Source organism: Chaetodon trifascialis, chromosome 15 (genome assembly GCF_039877785.1).
Source record: "Chaetodon trifascialis isolate fChaTrf1 chromosome 15, fChaTrf1.hap1, whole genome shotgun sequence".
NCBI classification, from domain to species: Eukaryota; Metazoa; Chordata; class Actinopteri; order Chaetodontiformes; family Chaetodontidae; genus Chaetodon; species Chaetodon trifascialis.
The window spans coordinates 21,345,188-21,364,552 of NC_092070.1; the positions used below are offsets into that span (position 1 = coordinate 21,345,188).

The window sequence follows — 19,365 nt, forward strand, 5'->3', positions numbered from 1 at the left end:
TTTAATACCGATATCCTCTTTCCGCTCTGTTTGGGCTTCTAATTCCCCAAAAAGCCCGAACTTGACAGCAACCTAGCTGTGGCACTGAGCTATGAATTCAGTGTGTGTGTGTTTGTGCTGCAAGAAGCAACAGATCAAATTAAGGGTATATTGACTGTAGGAGCTCACAGAGGAGCACTTATTTTAATTAAAGCAATTATTATGTCACCTCTTTTCACATCCTGCCGCTGAACTTGCAGAACTGTTTCCACAGGGCAGGAAGTCTCACTAGAAAATCTACACAAATCTTGCTTTGATCACATTTTGGATTTGCATTTATGGTGAACTTCCTTTTTCTCCCTCTTGTCTTCTCCTTTCCTTTCTGCAGAGTCTGTGAGCAGGTGAGAGAGGGACACTGTCTGCCCCACTGTCCAGCGACACAATGAGCTGGAGCTTCCTCACGCGGCTGCTGGAGGAGATCCACAACCACTCCACCTTCGTGGGGAAGCTGTGGCTCACCGTGCTCATCGTCTTCCGCATCGTTCTCACCGCCGTTGGGGGAGAGTCCATCTACTACGACGAACAGAGCAAGTTTGTCTGCAACTCGGGCCAGCCGGGCTGCGAGAATGTCTGCTACGACGCCTTCGCCCCTCTGTCTCACGTCCGCTTCTGGGTCTTCCAAATTATCTTGGTGGCGATGCCTTCTCTAATGTACATGGGCTACGCAGTCAACAAGATCGCACGATTAGATGAAGCCAAAGGAGGAGGTGCTTCTGCTCCTGTTAGAACAGGAGGAGGGGGCTACACACACAGGAAGCCCAGGAAAATCTGCTTCGGGGCACGGCAGCACCGGGGAATCGAGGAGACCGAGGAAGACCAGGAGGATGATCCCATGATCTATGAGGTGCCGGAGATCGAGCCTCCGAAAAGGCCACGGGATCCACTGCAACCCACACCCAGACCCAAAGTCCGGCATGATGGGCGCAAGCGTATCCAAGATGAGGGTCTGATGCGGGTCTACGTACTGCAGCTGGTGACCCGCACAGTTCTAGAAGCAGGCTTCCTTGCGGGCCAGTATTTGCTGTATGGGTTCCGTGTAACTCCTGTGTTCGTGTGCTCGGGGAAACCTTGTCCCCACAGCGTTGACTGCTTCGTGTCCCGGCCTACGGAGAAGACAATCTTCCTGCGCATCATGTATGGTGTCACCGTCCTTTGTCTCCTGCTCAATGTTTGGGAGATGCTCCATTTGGGGATTGGTTCAATCTGTGACATTCTTCGCCGTCGACGCTGCCCTCCTCAGGAGGATGAGTACCAGTTGGGCTTGCTGGGCACCAACGGGGGCGTGGAGGGTTCAGTAGCAGGGACAGGGCCTGAGGCAGGTTCTGAGGGAGGAGTGGGTGGAGACGGAGCTGCCGATTACGTGGGTTACCCCTTCTCGTGGAACACCCCGTCAGCTCCTCCTGGCTACAACATTGTGGTGAAGCCAGAGCAGATGCCCTACACGGACCTCAGCAACGCTAAGATGGCCTGCAAGCAGAACCGGGCAAACATTGCCCAAGAGGAGCAGCAGCAGTTCGGCAGCAATGAGGACAACTTTCCCACCGGAGGGGAGGCCCGCGTGGCTCTGAACAAAGACATGATCCAGCAGGCTCACGAGCAGCTGGAGGCGGCCATCCAGGCCTACAGTCAGCAGCACCGGGCAGAGGGGCAGCTCGGGGACAACCAGGACGACAAGCCCCAAAGTAACATCATCCAGGCCCAACCGCAGCCACAGCCTCAGAAAGAGCGCAAGCATAGATTCAAGCACGGGAAGGGAGGCAGCAGTGGAGGAGGCAGCAGCAGCAACAGCAGCAGCAGCAAGTCAGGAGAAGGCAAGCCCTCTGTATGGATTTAGGCCCAGAAACAGTGACATGTATTGAAACCATGTACATATGAGAGACTGGATGACGAGCTGCTGCAATCTTCCTCGGATATTAAAACACCACTGTGCCTTAAAGAATCCTGCAAGCTGGAGAAGATGTGTGTTTGTGTGCGAAGGTGTGTGAAAGAACGTGATGTTGCAGCTGACAATTTGTTTTGTCTGGGCTCTCACTGTCTAACTTGAAACGTCACACCAGCACAAACTGTAATGGGCTTCAGTCTGTCGTTTACATGTCTCGTTCTCCTCGAGTCCTAAAGCAGATTATTGACCTCTGATGTCTTCCCGTTCATCCTTTCTTAGGGATTTGAACTTTGGAAAATTACTGAATGATAATGAGTTCTGTTGCAAATCAGATTGATCCCAGATTTGGCTTAGCTCATTTTCTGGCCTCTCCTCTGCAAAGACTCTGTCTCCATTAACACATTGGCATCCTAGTTCTTGGGACATCAAAATACAGTGACATTAAAGTGAAGTATCATCATAATACAAAGGCAAAGGGATGCCAGTTACTATGCCCTGGCAAGCTAAAGCTACGACTTTATGAAGGAACGTCATAACAACGTAAATGCAATAAAACGAATCATAATTCAGCGGCAGCACCTACAGCAGTGACTTTATAATGCCGTGACAGCATCACCTTCCTGAAGGCTGCGTCCTGTCAGTCATGCTCTGTCTGCTTCTCCGGTCTCGATCACAGCGTCATGTCGCTGTGGCTGTGTGTTTGTGTGTGTTTCCTGTGTTTCTTTACAAGCGTACCACACCAGCTGCTGCTCAGAAAAAGAAAAAAAAACATTACAGTACAGCAGGTGGGTTTTTACCAACATCTGATATTACCTGAGAGAAAATGTTCTTTTTAACAAGGTGCATAAACAATCCCAGTTTTTATACCTAACTCCTCAACTTCTCAGATTCTGGCTCTTCATGGCTATTGAGCGAGGCTGCTCAGCACTCCACTGCTGTTCCACCTGCCTTGTAGTTGACTGCCCCCTGGTGGTGTCTTCTACAGGGAGTAGATGACAGTTGCCAATGCTACCTGCATCCAGCAACACCTTAACGAGCTCCTTTTCTATTGACAAGCCTTGTGCCAGTCGTCTTCCCAGTGCTACACCTTCAGAGTTAGATGCACAAGGCTGCAATATCACCCCGTCGTAATGGAAGAGGTTTAAAGCCATTACTATAATATAGTGAGACCAAACACTGTTTGTGTGATGCAAGTGTCAGTGCCAAGATTTATACTAGGCTGCCATGAAGCCTGGTTGTTTGTAGCTTTGGAATACTGTGGCCATGCTACTCCAGTTGTGGAAAAATGCCTACATGAGACCAACCCTTTTGTAAAATTCGCCTGTTTTTTGTATCACGGTATGCGTATTGCTTTTTGGGATTTAAAACAGCAAACTCGAACATGGAGTTTTTACGTTCAAGTCAGTGTTTTATATGAAAACACTCTTTTTTTCAATAAAGTTTTTTGTAAAATAAAGAAAAAGAAAGCAAGCCGAATTAGTTGTATGGGTATTTCTGGTTGTTGTGTTTTAAATTGCCTTCCAATTGTAAAAAATGTGAAATATGACATAGTATATTTTTATAATATGTCGGCTACGGTGACTTAATGACGTGAAGAAAAAAAAAGCCAGACTTTTCCTTGTATGTTACAGTATCAGTATTTAATGTATGTAGCAACCCTCTGGGCTGTGTTTTAATAAACTGTGTTCCTCCTTTTCCTGCATTGTTCTGAGACCTGCTGAACGGCTGCGTGTGGAGACAAACTGTCTGATGGAATCGATCGGGGAAGGGACATAAAGTGCCAAATTATTCAAACCATCCCGAGCTTTGCCCCGCAGTAGCTCTCCAGACGCGCATTTGCTCATTTTATGACAGTGCGACGGGAGGGGGAGCAAATCTGAAAAACTGGCACATTGTGTCCTTGATTTAATGACAGTCTTTCCCAGAAAGTAGTGAACTCGCCGAGCAAACCGTGTTGAAGTCGTGAGGCTGAACATTGTGGCAGAAACGCAGTGTACAAAACAACAGGGTGCTCGTAGGAAGAGTTCTTTCCACGCCGGTCTGCTCGGCCAGCAGACGGTCATAAATCTGCAGAAGTGCTGCAGCCAGTCGCTCCTCAGAGCTGTGACTGACACTGGCTCCACTGACGCTGCTCTGGTGCCAATAAGCCACAGGTGATTTAAAGTTTCCCAGTCTGTGTCAGTCTCTCCTCCTGGAGGCCAATCAGCCCTCATTTAAGTCTTCCTCAGTGAGCAAAGTTCCTCAACTAACATGCTTTTTTCCTTTCATGAGAAGGAAACAAGCTGAAGTACAAATGTGAGAGCCAGCTGGGGCCACTAGAGGGCGACTTCCTGTCAAAGGAGGGAGCACTTCAGAGAGGCAGGAAGGGGCATTTTGAGGACATGCCATGGGGGTACTCAAAGACCCCATCTGCTCAGAGTCTGCATGACTGGCAGCGTGGCCTTACATCTCCAAAACTATTCTAGGTTATGTGGCTCAGTCTGTTTTTAGGGGAAAGTGAGGAATTCGGGCAGCTATCCAGGTCAAAAGAATTACCCCGTGGCACAGTTCTGTCTTTGTGTGGCCCCCTTTGTCCATTGAGAGGCTGAGAAAGAAAGAGTTAGGTGAAAGAAAGTGTGCTCACCGAACAGAAGCCACTTTTTTAGGGTTTATTCTCCTCTGCATATTGTCGCTGTCCTGTGAATTTCCAAAATGTCACAAGGGCTTTTGAAAGAAGTACTAAAAGCAAACCGAGGCTAAAGTGCTCCATCTGACAATGCATTTACAGGATAAATGTGAGTTTTTCTCAGTTTTGTAGGTCTATGTTGATTCTTTGTGTAAGTACACTGGGAGGCATGTTAGAGCCAGTACCTGTTTTCAATTAAAACCTAACAAACGTAGCACTGACACCTTGCAGGAATTCAACTTTTCACAAAAAAACGTGACATAAAATCACCTAAAGTTGAGACATGTTTCACTTGACAGCAACAATATGCGGTTCACACTTCAGAGTGGAGACACTTTGGAGGCGAAAGACGTCAAACCTGCAGCTGAAGGAATTATATCTGACGGAGAAAGTGTTTCTTCAAACCCGCAGGTGTGATCGCAGCAGGTTTGGTGTAATCGCTGTTCATTATGTTAACATGTTGGAACAATGCTCAATTATTCCTTTGTGATTTATCTCTCTACTATCAGCACAGACCAGTTAAATCAGATGATGTTTTTTGTGGGTCTATTCATCAGGGACACCACAAAAGTCCACCCTCAGCATCTGTCTGTCTCTGTGAAACGATGTCTGTGTTCAGAAGAAAGGCTGTCGTGAGGCCGTGTTGTTTCCCTACATGTTCCTTCTAGTCACCCGTGTGGGATGTGACAATAAAACCAGTGGTATTACCAGTGCAAACTCTGATTCATACATGCATTTGTGTGTTTGTGTGTTTTTCTATGCCTTTTGTAAAATACATTTCTTTGAGTGCCATTCTGGTATCCCCTGGCAAAGCTTTTTTTCATATTCTTTGATGAAGACATTTGATTTGCATGTGAAAAGACCTATTTTCCTACAAAAATAAATCAGAAATGCATATTGAATAGAGTCTCCGCATCTTTTGTTCGGGCTCCATAGCAGAAAAAAAACAGTAAATTAAAGGCTCCCCACTTCTGAAGCGTTGAGGATTGCCCTGTTCTTGTTGTCAGTATGAGATCTGGGTCTGATTTTGATTGGTGGAGAGCAGGGGGGGTCTCTGTGGTGCTATCAGGAGAATTACAGTCACACGGGCTGATGTTGTGTCACTGGCAGGAACAACACAGGAGACCGGAGCGATGTCGCTTCAGCTCATGTCAGTCGTGTCATTTTGTTTGTCACTTTGGCAGCTCGTTCGGTGAGAGCTGAACTTCAGCTTGTGACGAGAGAACATCTGAGTCTGTGAGGCTTTAAATTACATTAATGCGTTATGAGCTCGGCCTTTGTCCTTGATAACACGATCATTTCTTCAATCAATCCAGACTCAACCAGCAGAAACCGTTCAGCGCCTCTTTGAAACTAAAAATATGAGCATAAGGGTTGAATAAGTGTCCTCGTTGTCTTTTCTTTCCCCCAAGTTTTCCACTTCGTGTCTCTCATTAGCGAGTTCACAGCCAAACTGCCTGGAGAATAAACATCAAAAATGGAAATGGAAAGTATGTTTTTTGTGATTCTCTGACATAAAAAATACTTTCCCTGCAGAGATTAGCCAGTGGGAGCGAGCAGAGTGCTGCAGCTGGATGTACAACGAGGTCACTGCCAATATGAGAGGAATCCCGGGAGCCATGTCTGGGATGGCAACTTGTGGCAGCAGGCTATTTTCTCCACAAAGAAACAAACATTTCATCCCATTAATGGCCTAATTGGACGGGTGTACTCACCCCACACAGATGACATTTTAGAGACAGTGTGCACATGCTATTATGAATTTGGGGACGGGTAAACAGGAAACAGCTCCAGTGCTTTCCAAAGTTTGCCTGGTTAGGTTTTTTAGTTTGTTAAAGCATCATCCAGATGTTTGCATGTCTGGTTCTGCCAGTAACTGTGGGATGCCCTCCAGCAGGACACGCAGGAGAAGCATGGAAGGAATGTACAGGCTACGTATATCATATCTTTACTGAATACGAGGCCAAATAAGAAGAGGGAGAAATATTACTTTGGAGTCATGCATTTGCAAATAAACTGCACTGCCATGTGGCATAAATCAGGCTGGAAACTGTATGAGGTGTGTGCATGTAAAAGGCTGATCAAGTCTAAATCAGTGGATCATACGAGGTTCCAGCCCCGAAATGAACACCGAGCACAAACTGTGGCCCAAAACAGGCCAAATCTCCTGTTTGTAAGCAGAAATGCTGCATTCTAATGACAAATCCTGCCAGGTTTTGGCACTGTAAGGTTCAAAGGCTCTAAATCATGCAGGCTGGGACTTCCGGGAAAAGGCTTTTGCCTGCTCTGCCGGTTAGAAGAGTGAAGTCCACCTCTGCCATCGATTACATACAAACAACTTGTCCTGATAAATATTTATTCACTGATTCACGACATTTTCCATCTCACCTCATGTTGTTCACAGAAATAAAAATCACAAACATTCAAATGACTCTAAAATTGGCTCACCAAGAGTTCTCAAGTGTGGTCATCTACAGCTTTTAAGTTATTTGTCCAGAAGGCAAAAATCACTGTTAAGACTTTCTAAGCGTCAGCATGAAAGGAAATACCCCCAGTAGCACAAGGCCCGCCCACGTCCTGATGCAAATGTTAGAAACAAGAGCTTACAATTTTCACCCAAAGTGCACGATTCACAATCAATCATCACAACGCTTTACACTGGAGTCAGTCAAACATGCATTGGTTTAGCCTCCTGTGTTTATTGGTGTTATCCTTTCTTGTTCTTTCCGTGGTGTCTCTGCTCAGTCTTTGGCTCTGAGCCTCGCTTCGCAGGGTCCTCTGATGACCACAGCGGGCAGAGGGTAGCCATGATGGTTTGCACTCTGAGATCTGAGGCTTACCTCATGTCTGCATCGCATCCAGCAGCGTCAGTGACGCAGAATGAGAACAAGAGTGCAGGAATCTTCCGCCACAACCAGCTCCAGCCTTTTACAACATGTGTTTGATTAAAGTGTGTGAGTACCATACATTTCCCAGCGGTTATCTGCTGCTTCTCAGCGGTTCCCAGGATATTGTCAGAGTGGTTAAAAGGATTCTTCACATTCAGTGTACTGCTGTTTTCAATAGTTTCATCCAGATTCTCTTCATCTAAAGGAGGTATTTGATTTTCTTCAAAATACATTCAGTTTGTTTCAAAATCTCTCAGGTCAGTATTGTAACTGAATGACAGTTACTGAGTTAAATTATAGACATAAGGCACTGCGATGTAGACCCCAAGGCCTCACAACGGATTAAAATCAAAATAACTCCCTCCAGACTCCAGCTGGAACATTTGTGGTAATAAATATAGTTTTGGGTACACTACAAGACAGTTTACAGAGGGCTTCCAGTCTGCGGATCGTTGCATTTCAGTGCAAATATCTTAGCTCCATTCACTTAAAAACATGAGAAAGACTTCCAGAGTGACTGGCTTCATCCTGAGGCTACAAAGAAGGCACTTAGCTGCGGTCCTGTCAGCTGCTCCTGGGTCTGAGAACTAATGTTCACCTGGTTGACAATCTCCCAGGTGAAGCCTGAGCACCCCCTGACTGTGCAGCCGCAACAAGAGGTCAAACTCGGCCGGCATGGCGTGGAATTTCGTTTTAGTTTGCCTGTCGTCGTAGTAGTGGTTAGTCAGGGCATGGAGGCCGTGCGGGTGGTTGCTGAAGGGCCAGAACCCGTAGAGATGAACGTTGGCGCAGAGCTCCAGCGCCAGGCTAGCCATGATTATCCCGCTGCTGAGCCGCACCGCTTGTAGGCCTTGGGAGCGCCAGAAGAGGGCCAGACTCTGCAGGTACTCAGGGTTGAAGAAGATGGGTCGGGTGGGGCTTTCGAAGTCCTCGATGGTGTAGACGACCCGCAGGGACACAGGGGTGTTGTGGCCGAAGGAGAAGGCAGGAATGAGCAGCAGGGAGTTGCCATATGTGCGCAGACTTTCCACGAACGGGCGGCGACGGCCCATCAGAGCCCCGTATCTGAAGACGAACAGAAGTCATGAAGCAACAAGACAAGAGGAACATTTTACGCTGATGGTGCGATTCATCCTGCCGCTCACTTTTCCATGAAGATGCTCGGGTTTGCTGTCACAAGGTCAGTCTTCACGCCCACGTGTTTCTCATAGCCGTTCTCCAAAGGAGGCAGGTTGCACCTGAGCAGGCAACAAAGGCGACAAGAGAGATGAGTTTAATTCTGCTGGCTTAAACCGTCACGAACCTTTCAGGCCTCACGTTTCTCACCTGATGACAAACTGGGCCGAGTCGATCATCGGCCCACAGCCGCTGTTGGTCAGGATGCCGCCGTTGCCAACAACAGCACACGTGTCCCATGTTTTATTTGGGAAAGGCCGCTCCTGGAACCAACATCACCGGAAAATGACTGCATTACAAAACAACAGCATTTCTGCTGATGATGACACTGAGTGAAAGACAAAGAGCCATTTACGAGAGGGAAGTCTACAGCCGGATCTCATTTGCAAAAATTCCCTCTTCACCCGAGGGAGATCCCCTGAGCTGCCCACATGATACACTAACAAGTGCCGGTTTATTCATTGCCTTTGGTTCACTCAAATTCTTGGGTTTTCTCTAATCTTTTGCGGTTTAAAAGAGAAAAACAGCCTCAAATTCAAAACTTTTGACTACTGGCAAATATGGAGGCACGATATATAACACAGCTTCTTTGTTAGTTTACACTGAGATTCACTTTGCATTTCAAATTTCAACTTAATTGTCACTGTGGTCATTCAGGATAAACCTGCTATGCCACTTTTGGAAATATCCAGTCTAGAAGTTAATGCGGACTTCAGAGCTGAAATGAGATCCCTCAAATAAAATAACATCGAATAAAACACCTCCAAAGCTTTTTTTATTTTATCTTTTAGTGGTAAGACAGCTTGCACAGCGATCATGAAAATGGCAGCTGTGGCCTGAAAACTGCAGATATTTGGCCCAGCTGTTTGTGACACAAGCCAATACTCAGTCGCTCAACGGTCGGTTCAGTGTTTCACTGCAAAGTCTACAGTCCAAGTCTCAGCAGTGATATGTTTTTTTAATGTGGTGTCTTGGTTTCTGTGGTTATGTGGGGACAGGGGAGGGGGTATAGCTCAGCGGTAGAGCATTTGACTGCAGATCAAGAGGTCCCCAGTTCAAATCTGGGTGCCCCCTGGGGAAACCTTTACCTTACTGAACATAACACATGACTTATGATAAATCCAGTCTCCTCCAGCTTCATGATGCCGCCAGCAGCTTTGACCATGAGGGCTCAGTTGCAATCGTTCATCACAGTGAGGCTGTGGTCAGCGTATGTGTCGTGTACTTTCTTTCCTCTGACTGAACATGCAAGAAAAATCTCACTTCCACTTAACTAGAGTTCTGAGTAACACATACTTGCGCAGTGTATATTGACGAGAGTGAAATGTCCACAAATTTAGACCACATAGTCATGAGATGGAGTGAAGTGAAGAGGAAGAAATAAAAAAATCAAAATCCTCTGTGGCTTTGCAGTTCCCAGCTGTGTTGCCTTTATTAAGATACGACACCCTGGAAATTAAGTCAGAGCAGCCACTTTTATACATGTTGCTTCACGTTCTGGGTTATTTTCAATAAATGATATGATGTAATCATTGTTTCTTACATAATTCTTACAATTCTGCTTATGCAAATGTAGAAATTAAGGCAAATCTATATTGTATGAGACACATGGGCTCTACAGAGGGGGTATAGCTCAGTGGTAGAGCATTTGACTGCAGATCAAGAGGTCCCCAGTTCAAATCTGGGTGCCCCCTGCTTTTCTTTTCAAATCCAGCAGATAAATGCTCTTTCTGCTCAGAATAACACACAGAGTCCAGGCAGCAGTCGCCAGCCTGAGCCTGAACCCCTCGCCAAAAATAACCAGGCTGTGTCGGCTCGCCCGCGACCGAGCGAACATGTGAGCAGACATGTGATTTATGGGAGAACATGAGGGGGCAAAGCAGTGACGCTTGAGAAACAACCAGCAGATTTTGTGGCAAAAGCCTCGAGCGGCATACCTTTGCAAAGGTGCTGAAAATCTCCGGGGTCACCTGGAGGCTCCTCCTCCTCTCCCCGTCGTACACGAGCTTCGACCCCACAGCGGTGTTGGCCTGGGTGATGATGGCCTTGTCAAAACCATGACACTTGCTGCTCAGCTGAGATCTGGGGAACCATGGGGACTTTGTTAAATAACATACAGGATAGTGAGGAGCGCTGACACTAAGCTTCCTCCACATAAGCATGTTAAAGCCATTAGTTTGGTGAAAGCAGTCAGGTGAAGTCTTGCTCTTTGACCACAACTCACAAGACTTCATCGTGTGTTATATTTAGAGCGTCTGAGTTCCTCTGCTTTAATCCACATTTCTATTTCGACTTCTTCTTCTCCGTCTGAACTTCTTCTTTTTGTCCATATAAGAAGCTTTTTGACCCTCACTCATCTTTTCCGGGCTTGGAAACATTTTACTAACTTAGTTTAGTGACGGGGAAACAAATCAACTCAGACTGTGTGTTTGCGCTTTTGGGTTGAAAGCTGCCAAATGTGACGCAGCAGGATTTCAGGTGCATGCTTAAAGCTGCTTATTCTGAGAAAAGGGAAGTCTGCCTTCCCTCCTTCTTCTAAGAAAATGATGCAAAGATATGTGTACTGTCCTCGTTTGGAGGAGATTATGCACTCCTCGTCTGACTCACAATGTAAATTTATCGAGATTTCAGGCACTTTTTTTTTATTATATTAGAAAGCTGTAACTTAGAGTTGCTTCATGTGGCCCTGATGAGCGTGACTGAATGAAAACTTTATGTGAACCACCTTTTTATACTCGTTGTACGTCCCTGCACTGGAGATACAGCTTATCTGTACATGTATTCATTTCAATTTTTCCATTTTTGTGACGTTTTTTACCTGAATTTTTGATAATTGTCCTCCTGCTTCTTCCAGGTTTGAGAGTAACGCTCTATTACTTTGTCGATGAGCTCCCTGTGACACACACACACACACACACACACACACACACACACACACACACACACACACACAGTCAAACCCCTGCAGTGCTGACGGGACTCGATCTGGTGGCGACGTGAACAAAAAAGCGACTTAAGGAGAGACGCCGTTTGCTCTCACCTGCAGCCTTTACAGAGGACAGAGGGCTGAGGGGTGCTTTTCTTCTGAGGAGGCACCTTGCGAGGTTCCACATTGCTGCCGAAGAAGAAGCAGGACAGATGAGAGAAACACAGAAGCTGGAGACAAAACAGCCACTGAGCCCTCATTTTTCTTAGCACATAAAGCAATCTTTATAACGTCTGACCACTAAACTGCTTTCATGCGTCGCCTATGTGCTTCAACGTGAAGCTCTGCCGCCGCAGAGCAGGGATGGAAATGTCAGATTCACGCAGCATAAATGAATAACCAGTGTACAAACTCACAAGAGGAGACCTTTGCTACTTGGTCTCATTTCAGCGGGAGACTTCTGCCTCTGCGTGTCTGTTTTGTAATGTCTGTGGTGTGCGGTGTGTTGCCTTTACTGTCATGTGTCTTCTTCTTTTCTTGTTTTTAAGTTTCCAATCAGAGTCAAATCTCTGATGGAGTCCAGTTGAAGTCTGATCCCCAGTCTTCAGGCGGCCTTACACTGTGTGCACCTGTGGGTCTAGAAAACCCACAACCAGTGGCAAACTGCTATTAAATGTCAGCTAAATATCCTTTAATTTCAGGTTGGGTTTGGTGTGGTTGCTCCTGCTGAGCTGAAACAGCCTCTCATATTTCGCTTTCAGTGACTCTGTAGTTTCCAGCGTGAGAGTTTCTTCCAGTGCTGCTTTTGATTCTCCTCAAATAGAAACTTAAACAAAAACACAACATCCTTTAAACACCGCTAAAAAAGAGCATCAACCTTTGAACAAAGGAGCTGTGGAACGCATGATCCTGTCTGTCGCTGTGCGCTGAAGAAGTGACGTTTTGTCCAGATTAATTCACCAAACTTCACTATGGGAAGACACTATGGGAAAACATGTGTGTCGAATTGTGAGACTGTGAGACCAGTGGAAAGAAAACATCCAAAATACACATTTAAGTGTTTATTTTCATTAATATTTCTGCTATGGAAACATTTTTTTTTTCTCACATTCGCACCTTCAGCTGCCCTTACATCCACCAGACGTTCCAGCTTTAATCCTACATTTTTTCTGAAGGTTTCTGCAGAGGCCTTTGTTCATATGTGATCTATGCAACATTTTACTCTTAAAAAGAAGGTGAAAATAGATTTTTTTTATCGGCTGTTAACAGTATTTTCTGATTCATAGAGTGATAAAAAAAATGTGTAAATGAAAATGAATGTAAATTGGTGCGTATTTGATTAGACAATGAATCATTTGCATATTTAAACATACAATATCAGAAAACCTGTAAAGCAAAAAATAAGTGTCTTAATGTAAGTAATGAACTGGGGAAGTTTCATGGTGGCATCTAATTTCTACCACAGTGTCTCTGCTTAAGCGCTTATGGAGCCTTATGGGAAATATTCACACATATCTGAGTAAAAAGGTTTAATTAGCATCTTCCTCTCCACACCAGTCATTTCACGATAACTACGGACGATGACACACCAGGAAGAAACAAGAGGGGAAAGAAAGTGGAAAAAATATGAAGGGCTGCCGTATCAGCATCGGCTGCAGGACCCTCATTGTCCATTGGTCTCTTGTCAGACTCTTGCATGTCTCTTTATCTATAGCCCCCACCCACAGCACCCAAAATGCGCAAACCTGCACTGACAAGTGTGTGTGTGTGTGTGTGTGTGTGTGTGTGTGTGTGTGTGTGTGTGTGTGTGTGTGTGTGTGTGTGGTCGTTACACACTTACTTGTGGTCGGACGCGTACCAGATGAGCGTGGTCAGCAGGCTCCCCAAGAAGAAGAGACTGATCACCAAAGAGAAGAGTGACTTCAGGAGGTGTCCCCTCATACCTCTCCCCTCCTGCTAACTTCACCCGTTAGCCCCCTCACCTCCTCCCTCTCTCCGGCTTCACCTTGTGTTCTTCTGTCTTCACCTCCTGCTTTCAGGTTTCCTCCCCCCTCCTCGGCTCGTTCTCCCCGGCTGAACCTCTCTCTCACACACTCTCTCTCTCTCTCAGGAGTGTTAATCTTTTGCCTCTCTGCTTTCTTATGTTTCACCTCAGCCCCCCTCTCCTCCCTCCTCGTCCTCCTCACCCTCTTCCTGTCTGTCTGGTTCGACTCAGTGTTTCTCTCCCTCCTTGGGTGAGCGAGAGCACGCCTCCTCAGCTAGGTCTTCTTTTTCTGCCTCTTGTTCAGGCAAGTCCCCTGTCCTCTGTGCTCCTCCACTTTGTCTTTTCTCTCTTCCTCTTCGCGTCCGGGTCGGCTGAGAGGAAACTGCTCTGTCTTTGCTCCACATCCTACTTTAATCCTTGCCATGTCTGCTCAGTCCACCCATCTCCTTCCCTCTGTCTCTCCCTCTTTCTCTCATGTGCTCAGACAAACTCACAGTCCACCGTAGTCCTAAAGCTACAGCTCCTTCTGCTCTCCGCCCCCACCCCTGAGCCCCAGCCTTCTCTCTGTGCTTTCCCCTCCCTCCCCCGGCCACCCTCCGCCCACACCCCTTAAGCCCCTCTCCCCTTTGCACAAAAAGGAGGCAGTAACATGAGTGCCCGGTGCTGAATTAGCCCACAGTTTGCCTCTTGATAGAGTGCGTGTGTGCCAGGAAACACACAAAACCAGTGAGGGGCAGAGGCTTCCCATCCAATCAGAGTGACTCCTAATACCCCTCAAACTCCTATCTACACACACACAAGCCTCTTTTATTCCAGTGTCAAACTTTGCCAGCTGTACCGACTCATGTCCTCTTACAATAAACGTGTGTGTTTCTCTGTTTGAGAGGTGGGAGGGAAATGGGGGGGTTGGGGCCCGAGGAAGGGAAGTCTCCACTCAGCTGAGATAGGAACCTGCTTCTCTCATGCAGCACCGCCGGCTGGATCAACAGGGTGACTGAGCGTCTCTACAGCAAGACAACGAGAGGAGCACAAAAGGCAGCGAGAGGTGAGGAGTTGACGGCCAGAAGAAGCATAACTCCTCGGTTGTTTGGCCAGCCGTGCGATGGAAAGGGAATAAAATACATGATTGAAAAGCTGGAGGAGGATTATGGGAAATAGGTTGAGCGTATGGGATGCATTTCACATTAAACACCCACAAACAGACGGCCACACCCAGCCCTCCTGTATTTATCCGTCCTGCTTTGACTTTTCAGTGGAAAACTCCATGCTGGGCTCTTTGCAATAAAACAATTATGCCTAGCAAGTACATGCTGAGAGAGCTGAGCTGTGCCACAGCAACCCCACCACCCCACGCGCAGAAACCCAAAACAAAAGAGCGCTTGGAAAAAGTTTTTTATTTTGGCAGAGGTTTGCAGAAAACGTGCCGGGGTAGTTTGAGGCTGCTGCGCTGTGTGTACAGAGGACTGGGGCCTGATCAATAAGGACGGTTGTGCAACTAATAAAATCAGGCTAATAGCAGCAATAGAGACAGACAGTTGTCTAAAATCTCCACTTAACCTGCTTTTTACCTCAAACACATTCAAGTAATGGTTCCTCGGCTGGAGGAAGCAGCTACAGGCCTCTCGTACAGGTGCCACTTTGCATAGTATGTAAAACCCCATGTCCTAAAACGACTCCGATCAGCATTATGTGAGCACACCCGGATCACACCAAAGATAACAAACTCAGCCCTGAGAGCCAGGCCTCTGGGAGAAAATACACATGTTCATGACCTTTCATGGATCATGAGACACAAGCGGGAATGTGGACAGAAATGTGGGGGGAAAAAGTGTTATTCTCCGGCGTAAAGAAATCCATGATCATAACAAGGCTTGGGGCGAGAGAGAGCCTCTGCATGAGAAGAAGAAGAGGAGCGTATGGCGAATGAGGAACAGCAGCAAACACCTTGCTTCTCTGGTGGTCTGTTAAATCAAATATCCAGACCTCTCATCCTGCCGCCTCCTACACACAGCAGTCGGTCATTAGCTTATTACAGGCAATGCCATTTCCATCCAAAGACTCCATAACCTACTTAAACACATTAAAGCCAAAGAAGTGATTTTTCACGATGACATTCATAATCTTGTAACACAGGATTTCTCAGCATTGTGCAGCTCTGGTGCGCCTGTGGGAAGTCCTCGGTCTTTTATTTTGCTCGGCGTGGATGAATCACGGCCGAATTATTACCTCCATGATGGATAATTGTGTAATTAGGAGGCAACTTTTTTGTGATGAATCTGTTATTCAGAGGAGTGAAGCGTCAGCGTAAAGTCCTGCAGAATTTCAGCATAATTCTGCAATTTATTTGAATTTCTTAAAGCGTGTGCATGCATTAAGACTTGGCAGAGGATGCATGTGTGTGCGTGAAATGCTAAAACCGTTTTGGTTGCTGTGTTTGCATAGTTTGAAATAATATTTGCATAGTTCTGGGCCAATAGTTTTGCATGCGAGTGTCCCAGCTTACCCTCCCCCAGCTGCTCTTCTTGACAGGAAGTCCCAGCACAGCATGATTCAAGGTGGCATGTAGTGATGGAGGAGAGAAGCACTTCCTCTAAAGAGCACATGTGACACTATCACAAGAGGCACACAGAGGCCCAAGTGTCTCATTGCCACCCAAAAAGCCCCCCTGTAAATCTGCCCTCCCCCTCCCCCACCTCCACCTTGTTCAGACGGCCCCCCCTCCATCAGCAGGGTGAGGCTGCTGCCCTGATGATGTGACAGACAGGATCTAACCAGGCTCGCCTCAGTCGCTGCTCGACATCTCGACAAACAAGCGTGTTCCTCAGAGAGCTTCCTGTCAGTTTATGGTGGTTGTTTTTTTTAACGTCACAGTAAAACAGGACAGGTGTGCTGCAAATACAACAGGCCAACCTGAACGGACACTTCCTGTCATCGTCAACTGTTTTCCCTCTTTGGTACAAACCTCAGAGCAGATTTAATATCTGTTTCCATGTGTGGCCTGACTCACACCCTCTGCCTCTAACAACCTATTTAACAGGTTGCATGACCTGGCAGCAGAAACTACAGTGATGACACCTGTGGTCAGACCACACTGAACTCAGGTGAGACAGACCTGCCAACCAGAAAACACGTATTTGCTCCTTTTCTCTCAGTACGAACGTGGCTGTCTGTAAAAGAGAAGTGAAAACACATGACGCAAGATCCGTGTATGTTGATGTTTCTGAGCCGGCGACAACAAGAGTAAAATAAGGTGACAGCTCTGTGCATTTAAAGATTCTCCCGAAATAACCACAGAGTCAGGAACGTGGATCACATGGGGGGAAATAATGGCGCTCTGAAACCAAGAATATGAGGAACTGCTATATAAAACATGACATCTATTCATATGCGCATGCTCTATACCTGTACGCCCTTAACAAGTCCCAAGATAAACCTCACCAGATCACTAAAGAGATAAATAAAAAGTTCTGCTTCTTCACTGTTGTTTTTGCCTTTTTCTTGTAATAATATTAATAATGATAAGTGAGAACATGCAGCTGAAATGATCAGCCAATCGATCGATAGTCGGATCTGCTGAAAATGAATCATCAGTCTTATTGATGAATGAAAGAAATTTCTGGTTCCAGCTTCTCAAACGTGAGTGTTTGCTGCATTTCTCTGTTTAACATCACAGTAAATAAAATCTTCAGGCGACGTCACCTCGGGCTGTAGGCAAGTACGATGGCCGCCTGTTTGTTTGTTGATTAATAGATGAAAATAATTGCTTCCTGCATGCTGACGTTCACCTCTCCAGGCCTCTAAAAATCCCTCAAAGGGCCACTGCTCGTGGCTTAACCTGAAATCTTTAGACATTAAATGCAACAGTTTGTGCATCTTTAGCAGCGAGCTCCTCTCAGCAGCTCCTGGTCCCTGGAGAGCTAATCATGAGCTGTGGGACCTATGAGTCACCTGAGAGGATCGTTCTGGAGGCTTTCTCCACCTGTGGGCTCTCAAATTGTCATCACCTTCCGCTTCACTTGGCCAAGGGCTCCACAGGGAGGTGCGATGGAGGACGTGGGCCTGAGGGGGGCAGTAATGGGGTCAAGTGGCTAAAGAACAGCTGATCCCTGTGCATTCCACTGCTGCTTAGCGTGAGGCCTGCTGCCCTCGTGCCTGTTTGACCTGTTCCCACCCTGCATGTCTCATAAGCACCCGCACAAGCAAAACATGTAACTGACAAATGATGTGAGCACACAAACGCTAGAATATACTGTAACACACACGAGGAGCACATGCATAATTTACACATCCTGCCATGGCTATAATGGACGTGAGGGACCGTCTGTTCCAACAAATTACAAATCAGTCCTTAATAGTCTGAATAGAGTGGATTACTGTTCACTGAGTGTGACAGACATCCACAATAAACACACTTTTATGGCTTTTTCTGGTTGTATCCGTTGGTTAAAAGACATTTCCTGCAGCTGCGTCTCAGGGACTTAGTTTCTCAGAACTTGTGGCTGCAAGCGATGCCAGATTTGGCTCAAAGTCTGTCAGTAAAATGCAAATGCGGCAGCTACTGTAGATGAGCAGATAACTCTTCGGCAAGTTTCTATCTCGAAGGTCACGTGCGGCAAGCAGCAGCAAGAAGACACTGACGAGATCTGGTCCAGAGAAGACCAGGACCCCATAGCTGTGAAACAGACTGTGCTCAAGAGCTTGAGTGAACAGATATTTGGCTCTTTGTTTCGCCACCATTCAAAAGCTTTAAGACCAGTGCACAACGCTCAGGATATCACTGGCTGACATTTAACTTTTAAGGTTTCTCATACCAGCTACAGCCACTGGATGGCAACAGACCTCCAAACAATTTAACATGTCAATTTCCTTTTCAGTGTCAGTAGAAGGATTTTCCTCAGAGAGCACAAAATAAAATTAATCATGGCTGACCTGAACTGAGAGATCTGAAGATCATTAGCCTGATTATCCTGAGGGCCATGATACAAAGACTGCTTTCAAACTGGAGCTAATATCACAAAAATCTTTCCCAATCCATGACGTGCTTGTGCATTAATTACCCGCATTTTTATCTGCTCGATTTGCAGCAATGCCACTTTTTTAACCGTGAAAATCTCACTCAAGGTCCACTTATGAGCTTTTTTAATAACAAGTGAGTGAGTGGTCACAACCCTCCAGCCACACACAAGCAGAGGTACTGCTATTTGGGCTGAAGGTGCTTTTTAATTTACACTAACGATGCATTGAATGACACTGAAAAGGAGGAGGAGGGAAGAAGTACTTATATCTAAGTAGCAATACCGCTTTGTAAAAATACTCTGCCACAAGTAAAAGATTTCACTTTACTAGAAATATATCAGCCACACACACTTATGAACGCTATCTTTTTCACTGCTTTCTGTGATCTCTTTGATAAGTTAACATATAGCAGAGTGCCACATTTTATAAAGTGATGCTCGTAAAATCTTTATTTGGAATCTAGTAACCAGCTTTCAGATTAACCGGTGAAAAGTACAACATCTGCCTCTGAAATGTATTGCAGTATTAGTATAAATTATCAAAGGCATCTTAAAATTGTAATCAAGCACAATACTTGAGTAAATGTACTTGAGAAAACAATGTCACAGTGTGAACGTGGTCTTGTAGAGATGAATACAAAGAATTATCAGCTGACTCATTGTTATGGAGCTTCATAGTGACTTTAAGCTCATTGTTTGGCCAAGCCCTCCAGATGTCAACATCAAACTACTCCTTCTCCACTAATCAGGTGTTTGCTTCATGAGGAAAGAACGTACAGGAGACCATCTG

At 46.1% G+C, this 19,365-nt stretch overlaps 2 protein-coding genes and 2 non-coding genes across 5 annotated transcripts in view; 3 read left to right on the top strand and 1 right to left on the bottom strand.

The window, feature by feature from the left end:
• gjc1 (gap junction protein gamma 1) overlaps positions 1 to 2,675 on the top strand; it is a 38,486-nt gene extending 35,811 nt beyond the window's left edge. For both annotated transcript variants that reach the window (XM_070981918.1, XM_070981919.1), the window contains exon 2: positions 368 to 2,675. In XM_070981918.1, coding sequence (XP_070838019.1) covers positions 422 to 1,873 — 1,452 coding nt within the window. In that variant the 5' untranslated portion in view covers positions 368 to 421 and the 3' untranslated portion in view covers positions 1,874 to 2,675. The remainder of the gene's footprint in view (positions 1 to 367) is intronic.
• Positions 2,676 to 7,306: 4,631 nt separating this feature from the next.
• Positions 7,307 to 14,059, bottom strand: st8sia6 (ST8 alpha-N-acetyl-neuraminide alpha-2,8-sialyltransferase 6). The gene is made up of 7 exons (XM_070982176.1): positions 13,417 to 14,059; positions 11,691 to 11,765; positions 11,469 to 11,543; positions 10,588 to 10,732; positions 8,801 to 8,913; positions 8,620 to 8,712; positions 7,307 to 8,539 (listed from the first exon to the last, which is right to left on the bottom strand). The coding sequence occupies exons 1-7, from the start codon at positions 13,515 to 13,517 to the stop codon at positions 8,062 to 8,064; spliced, it is 1,080 nt and encodes a 359-aa protein (XP_070838277.1). The 5' UTR covers positions 13,518 to 14,059; the 3' UTR covers positions 7,307 to 8,061.
• trnac-gca (transfer RNA cysteine (anticodon GCA)) lies at positions 9,653 to 9,724 on the top strand. Its single transcript has one exon. It is a non-coding gene; the product is annotated as a tRNA-Cys (tRNA).
• On the top strand, positions 10,273 to 10,344 carry trnac-gca (transfer RNA cysteine (anticodon GCA)). Its single transcript has one exon. It is a non-coding gene; the product is annotated as a tRNA-Cys (tRNA).
• Positions 14,060 to 19,365: the final 5,306 nt, after the last annotated feature.

Bases quoted from the DNA above. Each gene is read 5' to 3' on its own strand.
- st8sia6 (XM_070982176.1), bottom strand. From the start codon at position 13,517: ATGAGGGGACACCTCCTGAAGTCACTCTTCTCTTTGGTGATCAGTCTC. The intron at 11,544-11,690 runs GTGAGAGCAAAC...TGTGTGTCACAG, and splicing joins GTCCTCTGTAAAGGCTGCAG to GGAGCTCATCGACAAAGTAA. The intron at 8,713-8,800 runs GTGAGAAACGTG...TTGCCTGCTCAG, and splicing joins TCGGCCCAGTTTGTCATCAG to GTGCAACCTGCCTCCTTTGG.